The sequence below is a fragment of the Arctopsyche grandis genome, chromosome 2, assembly GCF_051622035.1.
Source record: "Arctopsyche grandis isolate Sample6627 chromosome 2, ASM5162203v2, whole genome shotgun sequence".
Classification (NCBI taxonomy): domain Eukaryota; kingdom Metazoa; phylum Arthropoda; class Insecta; order Trichoptera; family Hydropsychidae; genus Arctopsyche; species Arctopsyche grandis.
In genome coordinates, this window is record NC_135356.1 from 289,928 (window position 1) to 304,887 (window position 14,960).

The following is a 14,960-nucleotide window of genomic DNA, read 5'->3' on the forward strand; positions in this document are numbered from 1 at the left end:
GTACCGACTCTAAAAAAGATTGCAATAATGAGTACGAAAATTAGCAACAATATGTATTAACAAGACAAAAATAGAGCAAAAATTGATTGCATCAACTTCCATGTAGCGAGAACAGGAGGTATCAAAAAAACCCTTAAAGAACTACTAGAATGCAAAACGTGGATCCCAAAAATGAAAAAGAAAGACAAAACAGAAGAAACTAAACGGAAATCTATTTTGGAAATTGCAACAAGCTTCTATAAAAAACTTTACTCCTATCAAGTGGCACATGAAGAAATACTGAAATGACATCGTAAATGAAGACCCAATCCCACCAATTCTAAAAGATGAAGTGAAAAACGCCGTGCCAACGCAGAAAACAATAAAGCACCTGGACCCGACGCATCTTAAACGAGACAATGAAGCTTAGGTACACTGCCAGAAACAATAACTGTACAATAAAATCTTAGAATCTCGGAATATATGTATGTATACCCACACAATGGACAACGAGCACCTTAACTCTGATTCATAAGAAAGGAGACAGAGATGACATCAATAATTACCGGCCCACCAGTCTAATGTCGAATGTCTAATGTCTACAAGGTATTTTCCAAGATAATCCTCAACCGCATCACAAAAAAATTGGACGAACAACAACCTAAGGAACAGGCGGGTTTCAGATCTGGTTATTGTACCACATATGATCGAGAAATGCCAAGAGTACGGTTTCTGCTTGCATGCAGCATTCGTCGACTATAATAAGGCATTCGACTCCATACATCATTCTAACATGTGGAAACCACTAGCAAGACAGAATATCGAGCATAAATATATTAGAATAATAAAAAATATCTTCACAAATAGCTCAGCCCAAGTGGAAATGGAAACATTAGGAGACATATTCCCAATAGAGAGAGGTGTAAGGCAGGGAGACCCACTTTCACCAAAACTATTCTCAGCAGTGCTTCAAGAAATATTCAAAGAGATGGATTGGAGCAAATTTGGCATTAACATAAACGGATCTATGTAATTTGAATCATCTTGTACTTTTTACTGACAACTCAGAAACCCTACAAGTAATGCTACAAGACCTTGCAACAAAGAGTAAAAAAGTAGGGCTTACATTGAACAAAACAAAAATAAAGGCTATGACAAACCAAGCCAAGAGTATCATCAAGGTAGACAGTGAGCCTTTTGAGTATATGGAGTCCTATGTATATCTCGGGCACATTGTGTCTTTCAATGACCACATGGAAGCAGAAATAGAAAAGAGGATCACTAACGCGTGGAATTCTTGACGTTCAATTTAATAAACAAAAACAAATGAATATTCAAAAAATAAAATAAAACTATTCAAATAAATTTAATATAATTTTTACCATTAGATTAGCCATGTTTAAACAGTTTATATTACAAATATCGATCGAAGCCGGGTAAAACCACTAGTTATTAATAAACTAACTAGGAGATTTTACGAGAGTCACTGATAACTTAGTGGTCTTGATGTTTGCAACAAGATATAGAACGGGTGATTAACGGGAGACCGTTTTCCGGCCTATGGAAACTCGGTTGAGTTTTTAAGAGTACTTCATTGTATGTAGAGTAATACAAGTGTTTAGTACAGTGTAATCGCAGCGAAGAAGGCTAGTTGTTTGTCTTCGGTGGAAGGTCTGACTGAACTGCTTGTTGAATCCGTTCCGGGGGTTTACATATATAATCTATTCAGTGGCGGCTCGTCCTAATGGGCTGCTGGGCTGCAGCCCCTCCTATAAAATTCTAAGATATATGTTTAATAATACATTTAATATTTTATTTATTAATGATATTTTTTTTATTAGTTGGATGGACGAACTATTGGGGCCTTCGACAGAGTAAATGTTACTTACAATATCACCCATATCCAAAAGGGTGATATTGTAAGTAATGTTGACCGTTTCGAAGACCCCACTAACTTATATGGTGACAGATGAATTAAAATGTTGCTGTACTGGCTGTAAAGTGTTACAGCGCTGCGCAGCCCGGAGTTTCGGAACGAGAAAGAGAAAGAGCTATTTGCAAGTGCAGATAGTTCTTTCTCTTTCACTCACTCTGCCGTTTTGGGCTGGACAGTCGGCAGCCTTCGCCTGTTAAACGACATTCATCTGTCAGTTTGTTTAAGATTTCGCGCGCTTGATCTTACATTTGATTAGTTGAATCGCACGATCACAGCTTTATTCGTTTTCACACACAATTTCAACACACAATTTCGTACACAATCAGTGTTTTACGAAAACACTGATTGTGTACTAACACTAAGAGGATCCTTTATTTATGTTCACTTGTTACAATAGTAATTATATGTAAAAAAGAAGGTCGTTTTGTTTTCTCCAGCTTCGGAGCCAATGGGACGTTGCCGGAGATTCATTCTGCATGTTTTGTACAAGAGCGATGATTATGCCATCGGCTTCATCTTTAATATGGACGGTATCTAAAATTGAATTCGTCATTTTATAATGAACTTGTTACATCTCATCTACATAAATAAATCGTCGGTAACATTATTTGTTTATCTGTGTTACATTGTAAAACATTTTCTATATGTCATCTATATATTATAATATATATATATATATATATATATATATATATATATATATATATATATATATATATATATATATATACAGTGGCGGACTGGCCATACAAGCGAACATGCCCGATGGCATGTGGGCCCCACTATCTGTTAGAAAATATGGGCCCTCAGTAAAATTAAATAACTTTTTAACTATTTCACGTGTGTAAAAATGTATAGGATATTGCAACTTTAGGACCTAAAGTTTGGGTATTTCAACAAAACAAATTTCTTACGATATACACAAATAACTAATACCTGCTTTAACAGCCCAAGGATCGGTTAACTTTTTTTATTAGGCTTGAAATGTAAGTTTCAACATTTGCGTGGGCCCTTTTGCCGGGCCTATTCCAACGTCAAGATTATGTATATACCAATACCTATGTAACAATTAACTACTGAAATAAAAATGGGAATAAACAAATTTTCGTGAATAATATAAACTGAACTGCTCAAAACAATTTTGATAGGACGATTCATCATCAACCAGCGATTTAAATTTACTTCATACTTTCAAAATAACATTTGATTATACTTCGATGATATAGTAAGATTTAAATACACAATTTTAAACAGTTTCCGAATATAAAATCTATTCCTAATCTAGACACATCCATGTAAATAGAAATATAGGATAGGGGCCCCCTCCCCAAAATCCCGATTTTCGATTAACATTAATTGAAAATATTATGCATTTTTTTCAGGGACGTAATTTGGGGGGGCCATAGGGGGGCACTCGCCTAAATTAAGGAATAGTGTGAATTTAGAAAATATTATGAATTTAATGATTAATGAGATACTATGGATCTATGAATGCTACGTGTATTTCTTATGTATGTTACTTTTGGGTAACTAATAAAATAATCGCTGCTATGTGCTTTGAAAAAAAACAAAACAAAACTTTATCTAATGTTATTACGTACATATATGTACATAGATAAAGTGACAAGACAGTCGGTAGAAATTAAGTTGATTGATTGATATTTTTTGGAGAATCAGTTTGATGGTCGATTAATGTTGACTATGTAAAGATTGGTGGAAAAAAATTTTCGCCTGCGGCGCTTTTTTCTCTTTTTACATAATATTTTTTTATAATTACTTTTTCAAAAATAAGCTTACTTTTTTTCATATTTTATAACTCAATAAGGTAAAGAATATTGTCCATTTTTATTCCGATATAAAAAAGATTTTTTGAAAAAAAATTCAATTTGACCAATCTTTGCCTGCCCTGCCCCCCAAAGAAAAAGCTGAAATGACGTCCCTGATTGTTTTCTACCGAAAGTAAAAGCCGCTTTTATGCCGCATTCTTTTATGATGCATTATATTTACCTAGGACAAGGGTTAAAACGAAATATACAATATAATTTATGGATCTATTTTGCTTTTGCCATTTTTCTTGTACCTAAATTTGTTTATTCCCAATTTTGAAAAAAAAAAATTTCCCTTGATTTTTAGCGTTATGGAAAGAAGAAAATTTTGTTATATGGAGGGGGGGGGACAAATTATTTTAACCCTGGGTGGGGCCCCCTTTGACTCCTGGCATGCACTGATTTCAGTCCCAGTCCGCCACTGTATATATATATATATATATATATATATATATATATATATATATATATATATATATATATATATATATATATATATATATATATATATATATATATATTCAATTGTAAATAGGTTTTTGAGCTCTTTCTACTATTATGCTGTGCATTAACATTAGAATAATATAATACTATGATTACTAACCAAATAAAATAAAATTGCAAAATATAAAATGATCAGTAGTTCAGTAGCTATTAAAATATGTAGATATAAGATGTATTGTGAACATAATTTCGTAATAATAAAAAGCATTTAAAAATCAAACCAAATAATATATATTCAAGAATATTGTCCGAGCCAAAAAACCCACATGGCCGTGTTTTGGGCTCTTACGGGCGCGCTCATCTGTCAAACCTGACGCCCGCCATCCGCCGTCAAGCCGAGACGGTCTTGGCGTGGCTGGTCTACCTTGCCTGACCAGTGACCAGTGACCAGTGACCAGTGACCAGCTGCAGCCAGCCAGCCAGTACTCATCCACAGCCCCCGCCATAAAGGGGCACAGGCGAGAGGCGCCGAGAAACTCCCCGGCTCGCCATCTACTCCTTAATAAACGAGGATAAAACCGAATTGACGTGTCTAATTCCCCACCCCGCCCTGTTCCAGCACGTGCTCCAGAGCGAGCTGAACACACACAGAGCGACGACACACACACACAGCCATTGGTCACCCATATATATATACACACATTGCAGCTCCTGAAGCTATCGTTCAAATATGTTTATGTATAATGTGTTGAAAACGGATAATCGTGTTTCTATCGTAATATCTATGATAATTGGTAGAATTGGTACAATTCTATAGGGAATGGTGGAGTTCGTCCCGCAATGCCTCCAATATAGGTCGTAAAAAAATATGTCGCGACATCTGGATAAATGGCCTCGTCTGGAAACTCCCCATGAAGCATCGAAAAAATTGTATTCACTTCGTCAGGTGGGTAGAATTGTGGAACCAACACTCGGCAGCCATTGATGGATCGCCCAAAACAACGAATTGGTAATTAAATAAAATTAAATCAATACATTGGTAATTAAATCGGTGATAGTCAGCAACTCAAAACAATATCACTTGTACTATTCCATATTTTTCACTTCTCATATTCAACAATTACTCAATTTACTGATATTCAACAATTAGCAATGTTTTATATATGTATGTACGAAACATGAAAATATAGGTCTGGTGCATGGATCTTATCTCAAAGCTACGAACTCAATTGCTCCCGATGAAATATAAGCGATCAGGCTCGACGGCTGCAGTTTTTGACGGATTAGTGTATGTATGTGGAGGCACCGAGGAGTATCCCAACGATTCACTGAATGTTTTTGAACGCTATCTTATTTTTATATTTTATGTATTCAAGAATATGTTTATGTATAATGTGTTGAAAACATAATAAATCATTGTATTTACTGTGCATAAAAGGTTTTTTTTTTAATTTTGTCCCTGTAATTTAGATTTAGGTATATATTTTAAAATTTATTTGAAAGTACATATATCATACAATTATAATATAGTAGCCAATATTGTCGGTGTTCTCACAGGTATTTTTTTTTTCATAAGATACATTTCATGTTAAAGTTAAATTATGATACAATAAAGTGTCCTATAAAGAACTGCAACGTGTAATATGTAAAAAAAAAATGTAAATAAAAATTCTTAAAATAATAATAAAATCAGTTTAAAATCATTATTTTATATTTTTATTATAAAATATTATACACATATAAAAAAAATATATAATATTTTATTTTTGTTTTATTGTACATTTCATCTTATGCTAATAACACTCGGCGATTTGAAGTACTTTGCATAAAATTGAAATTGTATAATTACCAAGCAAGTGGTATTGTACATATGTATGTGGTATAAACATTTGCAATCTTAGATATTAAGTTGCGAAGAAGTCGATCATATACATATATGAACAATAAAATCAAATCTTTTAATAATCAAAATGAAAACTTCTCTTGTAGACTCGGTTTTTCCTAAACAAATATAATAATTTGTACAAAATCTGTCTTCGTCAAAACAACAACTGCTCCACATTCAAGAGAAGCCTGAAAGTATTTGTGTATATAAACAAATTACTCAATATTTACAACACCTACATACAGTCCCTGGTCAGTGAAATGGGGACAACGCGCAAATTTCACGTATTCTATATTTAATGGTGTATTATCAGAAATACGGTAACGAATTTAAAACAAATTGGTATTTTTGTTGTTACATAGTTTATTGAAAATAAAAATATATAAAAAAAACAATACATAAGTTAATATTTAGAGATGCCACCGTTATTTTTAAGGCAAAGAGATACTCTTTTAGGCATGCTCTCAATGCAAGCTGTGATGGTATTTTTAATATCAGAGTCTCCCTGCCACACTGACAGGATATTTTCTTTCAGGGTGGTTAAATTAGAACATGGAAGTTTATTTACTTTAGATTTTAGAATGTGCCAAACGTTTTCAATTGGATTTAAGTCGGGAGAATTACCAGGCCAGGGAAGAAGTGGAATTTGGTGATCGGACATAAATTTTTTAATTGATTTAGCTGTATGGCAAGAAGCATTGTCTTGAATGAAGTGCCATCTATCGCCATTATTTATTTTAGTTTGCATTGAGGGTAAAAAAGTATCTTTTAAGACCTTTAGGTACTGCTCTTTGTTCATGGAACCGTTCACAAAATAGAGGGGACCCGGACCTTCGACGCTAATTGAAGCCCACACCATGATTGATGGGGGATGTTTAGTAGTTTTTATAGTGCATCCTTCTTTATACCTTTCTTCGACCCTTCTTCGAACGTATAGATGATCTTCCTTTGTTATACGAATAGAAGATTCATCCGAAAAGTGTACCTTGAAATTTGCATACATATTAACTATTTTTCTTATATACAATAATTTCACAATAATCTTATTTATAATAAAATTACCGTTTTCCATTCTTCCAGAGTAAAGTGCCGATGTTGTTTAGCCCAATTAAGACGTGATTTTATCATTCGTTTGGTCAAAATTGGCTTTTTCGCCGGTCGCCTTGTGCTAAGCCCGATTTCTTTGAGGCGTCGTTGAATTGTTTTGGCCGATATATAAATTTGATCGTTTTTTAATGTGTCTCGAATCATTTTATTTGTGGCAAAGCGATTCCTGGTTACCAGTCTGACGATCTTTCGATCCACACGTGAACCAAATTTTCGTTCACTGCCACAATGACCGCGCATGTCAGTCATGGGATCGACGACACGTCAATTCGGTTTTATCCTCGATTTATTAAGGAGTAGATGGCGAGCCGGGGAGTTTCTCGGCGCCTCTCGCCTCTCGCCTCTCGCCTGTGCCCCTTTATGGCGGGGGCTGTGGATGAGTACTGGCTGGCTGGCTGCAGCTGGTCACTGGTCACTGGTCACTGGTCACTGGTCAGGCAAGGTAGACCAGCCACGCCAAGACCGTCTCGGCTTGACGGCGGATGGCGGGCGTCAGGTTTGACAGAAGAGCGCGCCCGTAAGAGCCCAAAACACGGCCATGTGGGTTTTTTGGCTCGGACAATATTCTTGAATATATATTATTTGGTTTGATTTTTAAATGCTTTTTATTATTACGAAATTATGTTCACAATACATCTTATATCTACATATTTTAATAGCTACTAATCTACTGATCATTTTATATTTTGCAATTTTATTTTATTTGGTTAGTAATCATAGTATTATATTATTCTAATGTTAATGCACAGCATAATAGGAGAAAGAGCTCAAAAACCTATTTACAATTGAATATATATATATATATATATATATATATATATATATATATATATATATATATATATATATATATATATATATATATATATATATATATATATATATATATATATATATATATATATTATAATATATAGATGACATATAGAAAATGTTTTACAATGTAACACAGATAAACGAATAATGTTACCGACGATTTATTTATGTAGATGAGATGTAACAAGTTCATTATAAAATGACGAATTCACTTTTAGATACCGTCCATATTAAAGATGAAGCCGATGGCATAATCATCGCTGTTGTACAAAACATGCAGAATGAATCTCCGGCAACGTCCCATTGGCTCCGAAGCTGAGAAAACAAAACGACCTTCTTTTTTACATATAATTACTATTGTAACAAGTGAACATAAATAAAGGATCCTCTTAGTGTTAGTACACAATCAGTGTTTTCGTAGACCTCCCCGCGGTACATTTACCGCGGTGAATTAAGATTAAATTTTGATTTGACATTCGAACTGTCAAAGTGAAATGAACGCAAAAGCGATTGCCATGCGAACCTTCTCGAATGCGAGCGATGCGAACGTCAGATGGGCTGACAGATACCCGCGAACTCCTCGCGAAGACCACAAACAACGGCCACCAGGGCCTTTGGCTCGAACATATGTATAGTCGATAATAATAAAAATTTCGTAAATAAAAAGTATTTGAGAATATTTTTGTTTGTGTGACCAATTTTAAATTTTTGGGTGTGACCAGTTTTCTCGTGACCAGTTTCAGCGTGTGACCAGTTTTCTCGTGACCAGTTTTAGCGTGTGACCAGTTTTAGCGTGTGACTAGTTTTCTCGTGACCAGTTTTAGCGTGACGGATGATCACGAGTGACCGATCTAGAGCGACCAGTTGTCCTGTGACAGGTTCACATTTGACTAGTAATCACCGAACCGATGAAACAACCGATGTATCGATGCATTGTCAACAGGTTAATGTTTTTCGTTACGAATTAAGGGGTTAAGTTTTTGAAAGGTTTTGGGGTTTTTTTTAATCCGCGTCGCGAAACCAGCAAGAACGAATTTTTTTTAGCAATCTTACTGGAGTACCAGCGTATTTTTCGAAATCTTCATCGCGTTTGGACGCACCCCTTTAATGGGTGGTGAATTTTGCTAGTTTTTTTTCAATAATACTTAAATCCACATGTAAGTGGTCGTACGCCAAAAATTGTGCTTATTTTGTCCTGTTATGACATGATAGAATAATTATGGTGACATTTTTTAGATATCATTTCAGTGCAGCCCCGCCACTAAAAATTATCACGAGCCGCCACTGAATATATTGCAGTTGAAAACACGACCGTGTGAAAATGTCATTGCCTGAGGGTCGAACTGCATCTTGGTCCCTGGTCGAGTTCCTAGGAATTCAGAAGGGTGCATTACATCAGTGTGATGGGGTAAACATCTGGAAGTACTTAATTGCGGCTTTAGTTCGACAGGGGAATATATGGATTCCTCGAACTGGGTGCATTCTCGGGCTCCAGATGAATTGATGCAATGTACAAAGGGTCTTTACATTTATGTATGTTTTGGGTCAACTTTTAGAGGTCGTCTTGTGGCCGCATTTTATGTTTGCTCACGGGTTCCGGATGGTTTCACGCATTTACCATTTCTTTCCGGGAAGGGTCGTGTGGTCGTGGTTCACACATCTGGGTGTGTAACTGTAAATTTGGAGATACAATGCATCTCTACAATTGCTGTACTGCATTCCTACAAAGATATGTCTACCTTTCATGGATGTATAAACACAGATATATTAATATATATATATATATATATATATATATATATATATATATATATATATATATATATATATGTATATATATATATATATATATATATATATATATGTATATATATATTTAATTCTTAGATAGCATCTTCCTTTACAAAATTCTAAATAATCATATTGTGGCGGCTCGCTATACGACATGGTCGAGTTTGGTTACCTTCCTGCGAGTGGGGACCAACTCGGCTGGGTTCGGAGAGCGGCTACTCGCTCTGCCTTCAGCTGTCATAAATAAAACACGTGCATTAGCATGCCAGTCGTCTCATTCATTCATCCCCCATAATATCAACTGTGCACCCCTTTTGGGCAAAATTATTTTTAAAATTCCAAGGTCTTCCTCCTCACGTTCAAAAGATACATTCTATAATATATCCCCTCTTTTCATACGAACTACGCGAAAAATACCTTTTTCAGACGGTCCTGTTTACATTTTAATAAAGTTTTGAATGACCTTGATATATTTTCCTATACATTTATTTCCAGGAAAAGATTAGGTGATTTGTTGTTGCATTAGTTTCATAGTCTCATGTATATTGTTATTATTTCATAGTTATTAAGTATTTTGTTTAATTTCGACTGCCATTTATTCATAAGATTGTTAAAATTCATGGTAATTTAGGTCTGTTTGTTTATATGTGTTTTATTAAATAATTGTATGACTATTTTTAGCTAAATAAATAAATAAAAAATGAAATGCAGAGATCGGCGAACAAGTTGCTTTTGTCCAAAAAAATGGTTCCTTTTTATTTTTTGCTCTTTTGCTTTGTAGGACAACGCCTTAATGAAAATCGTTGAATGTTTATGTTCATACCAAGTAACTTTGATCTGACTCCACATCCCTGATATAATCAGCAAACAATGTCTTTCAAGGAAAGTGTACCGGCTACTTCTTCACAGTTCACTTTGGATCAATCCAAGCTGAACACACTGAAAACATCTGTAATTACAATAATTCTAATTATAATAATAACAATACATAGCTAAATGTTTTTTTTTAAATATTACAAATATTTTATGCAAAGTATCCACATATACATATGTGATAGGGGGAAGGGGGCGAAATAATAATAACAACGGTGACAATGAAATTAAAATTTATTTCATTTTGCAAAAAGTGCAACTATATATAATTTAATCGTTAATTACAGATACAAAAATGGCATAAAAATTGAGAATACACATACATACACACTATATGGCCGCATACGTTACAATAAATGTGATAAATTTGGTCGTCATTTTTACGTACAATTAATCACTGATAGTATACACAACTTCCAATCAATCACATTCAACATAAACATACACAAATATAGATATATACGTATACGTAGGTATGTGTTATTTAAAAATCTAAAAAATTAAGCTTCTTTCTAAAGCACCAATAACTATAATGAAATTATACACTTCTCATTATCGATACGAATATTATGGCAAATATTATATCGGATATTTCCTATAATCAGATCACATAATCACTTGAGAAATACTTACAAAAATAAATATAATTTTTTTGTAGGTACGTTAACTTATATCTAAAAAAAATAAACAATTCATATGAACAATGCCTTTGATTCTCCGTTCAATTAGTTTCAATTGTAACGAACCCTGTCATAGATAGGCCAGCTCCTAGGCGATAGATCGAATTATATGTGACAGCTCTTGGAGCAGGCCTACATATTTCAGACAATATGCAGATTTTCAACACAACAAATGTATACATAACTACATATAATACATATTTGTAGGACAGTCAGTGTTATGAAAAATTGTACCCGTAAAAGGAAAATTTTGATTTTAAATAAAGTCTACATAATTCATCCGAGATTCTTCTATCTTTGGCATATATATTATTTTTAATACACGATAAAGTAGAGGGTTTCAAACTTGTCGGATCAACTCACTTTAACTTATATGTAAATTGTGGCGAATCTTCCAAGTAATAATAAAAATGAGCCTTTTCTAATCCCCAATTGAGCCGGCGAACACATTCAAAGAACATTTGTTCCCAAAAGCAAGCCAAGTTTGAACGTTTGTTCAAAAATAAAATTTAAATTACATTTGAATAATGATTGCAAAATGTTGGTCTTACTTACTACCTCGTAAAGGCCACGTATTATATAATGAGATAAATTTATAAACTAATGATTCAAGTATTGCTTCTCAAAGAGCCGACACACATAATTTGAAAACCTCTACAATATACAGGTCAATTTATTTCACTGTGCATTTTACATACAATATACACATACATACATATATATATTTTGAACTTTTTTATATTGCTGATATGAATTAAGCACTAGCTTGGCATAAAGGTATAAAATTTTTTTTTGTTAAAAACGTTAGAAAAACGGCCAAAAGTAAATCATATTGGTTACAAACACACATCAAAATTGTTATATTACACTGGTTTATTGCAAATTAAATTCTTGTCATCTTCAATATTGAGACATGGAATGAAGTACGTGTACATAAACAAAATACATTCAATATATTTATTGGAAAATAAGTCACCTACTCAACTTTGGTACCCTATCAGTAAATAAAGTACAAAAAATTAGGTATATTCATATATATGGACATAAACATTACATTACATTGTAGGTGCAAACAAACAAGTGTTTGCATTTGATAAATGCATACGTACGCATTGGGATTTTACCAATTCTGAGCTATGCCGGAACTTAAGTCAAAATTTATTTTTCAACACACACACACACACACACACACACACAAGTGCAGTGACGGATTCTTGATCACCACCATCGGAACATGTACCGTCTATGACTAGAGAGCGGTGACTTTACTGTTGTAAAATAACTATTACTATTATACTATATGCATACATTCATACGGTACGTAAATTCAAACTTATGTACTTCTGAAATAGACGCGTCTATTCTCCATCTAAATCTGTCACGGTGTCTCATTTTCGTTACCCATTTTTTTTATTATTTTAATCTCCAGATTCGCCGCTGCACTCGTGTCAACAATTTCGATCAACACACACACACACACACATACAAAAGTGTAAATAAAAGTCAAATAATAGATCACATATGCTCAGCGTTTGTACGTAAATTTCTACACACACAAAAAAAACACGTACAGTTTCCAAATACATCTGGTGAAAAAGAAAAACTATTCTAATGCGAAAACTGTACGAAGACAACACAATCGAATGCAAAACTATAATACTTTGGAAAGAATCAACGTCTATACATTAAAATAGATAATTTAACTAATATATATATATATATACACCAGCAGTCACATAAAACGCTTGTGAATTTTACGACTTCGAGGCAATAATAGGATTATCCCTTTATGTGTAGGGTTTTTAACGAACAAATATTTTAAATATGATTGTTTTCAAAGATTTGAGTTCAGTTTAGTGTGGATTTTCGAGGATAAAGCATCAAATTCGAATTTTAACACGTCAACATGACAAAACGCGCTCAGTTATCATTGGAGAAGAGCGTAAAAATCACGACATTAGCGAGTTCAGGGTTTTCCTTTCGGTCAATTTCCAAGAAAATGGGATGTTCTACATCGACTGTTTCGAGAATACTGAAAAAAAAAAAAGAGAATCTGGAAGTTTTGAACATAAGAAGGAGACCGGACTGAAAAGACGCACATCAAAGAGGCAAGACGGTGTAATAACCAGATTATCTTTACAGCAGCGATTCAAAACTGCTGTAGAAATAAGAACAGATGTATCGTCACAATTTTCCATGGAAATCAGCGACTCAACAGTAAGAAGGCGACTCAGAGAAGCTGGACTGACTCTACGGTCGGAAAGCTGCAAAAAAAACTACTACTAACCAAGAGAATGAAAAACAATCGATTGGAATGAGCGAAAGCACGTGAAAATTGGAGTCCATCAGATTGGCAACGAGTGATATTTTCCGACGAATCAAAATTTAACCTCTATAGTCCTGATGGTTTTCCGTACGTCCGAAGAAAAGTTGGCGAAAGGTATAATGAAAATTGTATCCTTAAAACTGTTAAGCATCCTCCAAGTCAAATGGTCTGGGGATACTTTTCGTACCATAGTATTGGACAATTGGAGTTTCTACAAGGTGTCATCGATGGAAAAAGATATAAAAAATCTTTAGAAAAAAGCTTCGTCCCATCGATGGAAAACCACCTTTCATATTCCGATGATATATAATCTTTCAAGATGACTCTACCCCTTGTCATCGAGCTAAATTGTGAGTATTCATTTTATTTGATAGCATTGAATATAAATTACAAAATTTCAATAAAAAAACTGGAATTTTTTTTTTACTTTTTTTAGGCTCGGGACTATTTACAAGAAATGGGTGTAAAGACACTACCATGGCCTGGCAATAGTCCCGATTTAAATCCAATCGAAAATTTAAGGATGTGTATCAAGTACAGGATACAGAAGAACAATGTTACTACTTTTAAATCGTTGAAAGAAATAATAGAAAATATATGGTACGAAGACTTCACAATCGAAAATTTAAAAACTTTAGTAGATTCTATGTCAAACCGAATAAAAGAAGTTATAAAATCGAAAGGAGCCGCTACAAAATATTAATTTATTTTTTATAATTTGTAGATAATAATCTGTGACTGTAATAAAATTAAAAATGTATATGTATAGTGTTATTTTCATTTCAAATTTCATTTAACCATGAAGTCAACGCACGGTCGTAAAATCTGCCCTCCATTAAATTTGTCCCCAACTCATTTTTATGACCTTTTTTTTCACTTTTGGTGTTACAAGAATGCACTATGGTACAAACTATCATTTAAATGACTTTCGGTTTTGGTTTTATATAAGATTACCGAAATTTCACGCAAAAGCATGTTTCGCTTTAGCGTTCCGTTTTATGTGACTGCTGTTGTGTATATATATATATATATATATATATATATATATATATATATATGATCGTAACATATTATATTATATATATATATATATATATATATATATATATATATATATATATATATATATATATATATGATCGTAACATATTATATTATATATATATATATATATATATATATATATATATATATATATATATATATATATATATATATATATATATATATATATATAATATAATATGTTACGATCAATATTGTACTAATCACAGGAAATCGTTATTTTCTAAACTAC

General features: G+C 33.4%; 1 protein-coding gene across 1 annotated transcript; it reads left to right on the plus strand.

The window, feature by feature from the left end:
- Positions 1–682: 682 nt before the first annotated feature.
- Positions 683–1,280, plus strand: LOC143922795 (uncharacterized). Its single transcript, XM_077446125.1, has 2 exons — positions 683–986; positions 1,048–1,280. The coding sequence occupies exons 1-2, from the start codon at positions 683–685 to the stop codon at positions 1,278–1,280; spliced, it is 537 nt and encodes a 178-aa protein (XP_077302251.1).
- Positions 1,281–14,960: the final 13,680 nt, after the last annotated feature.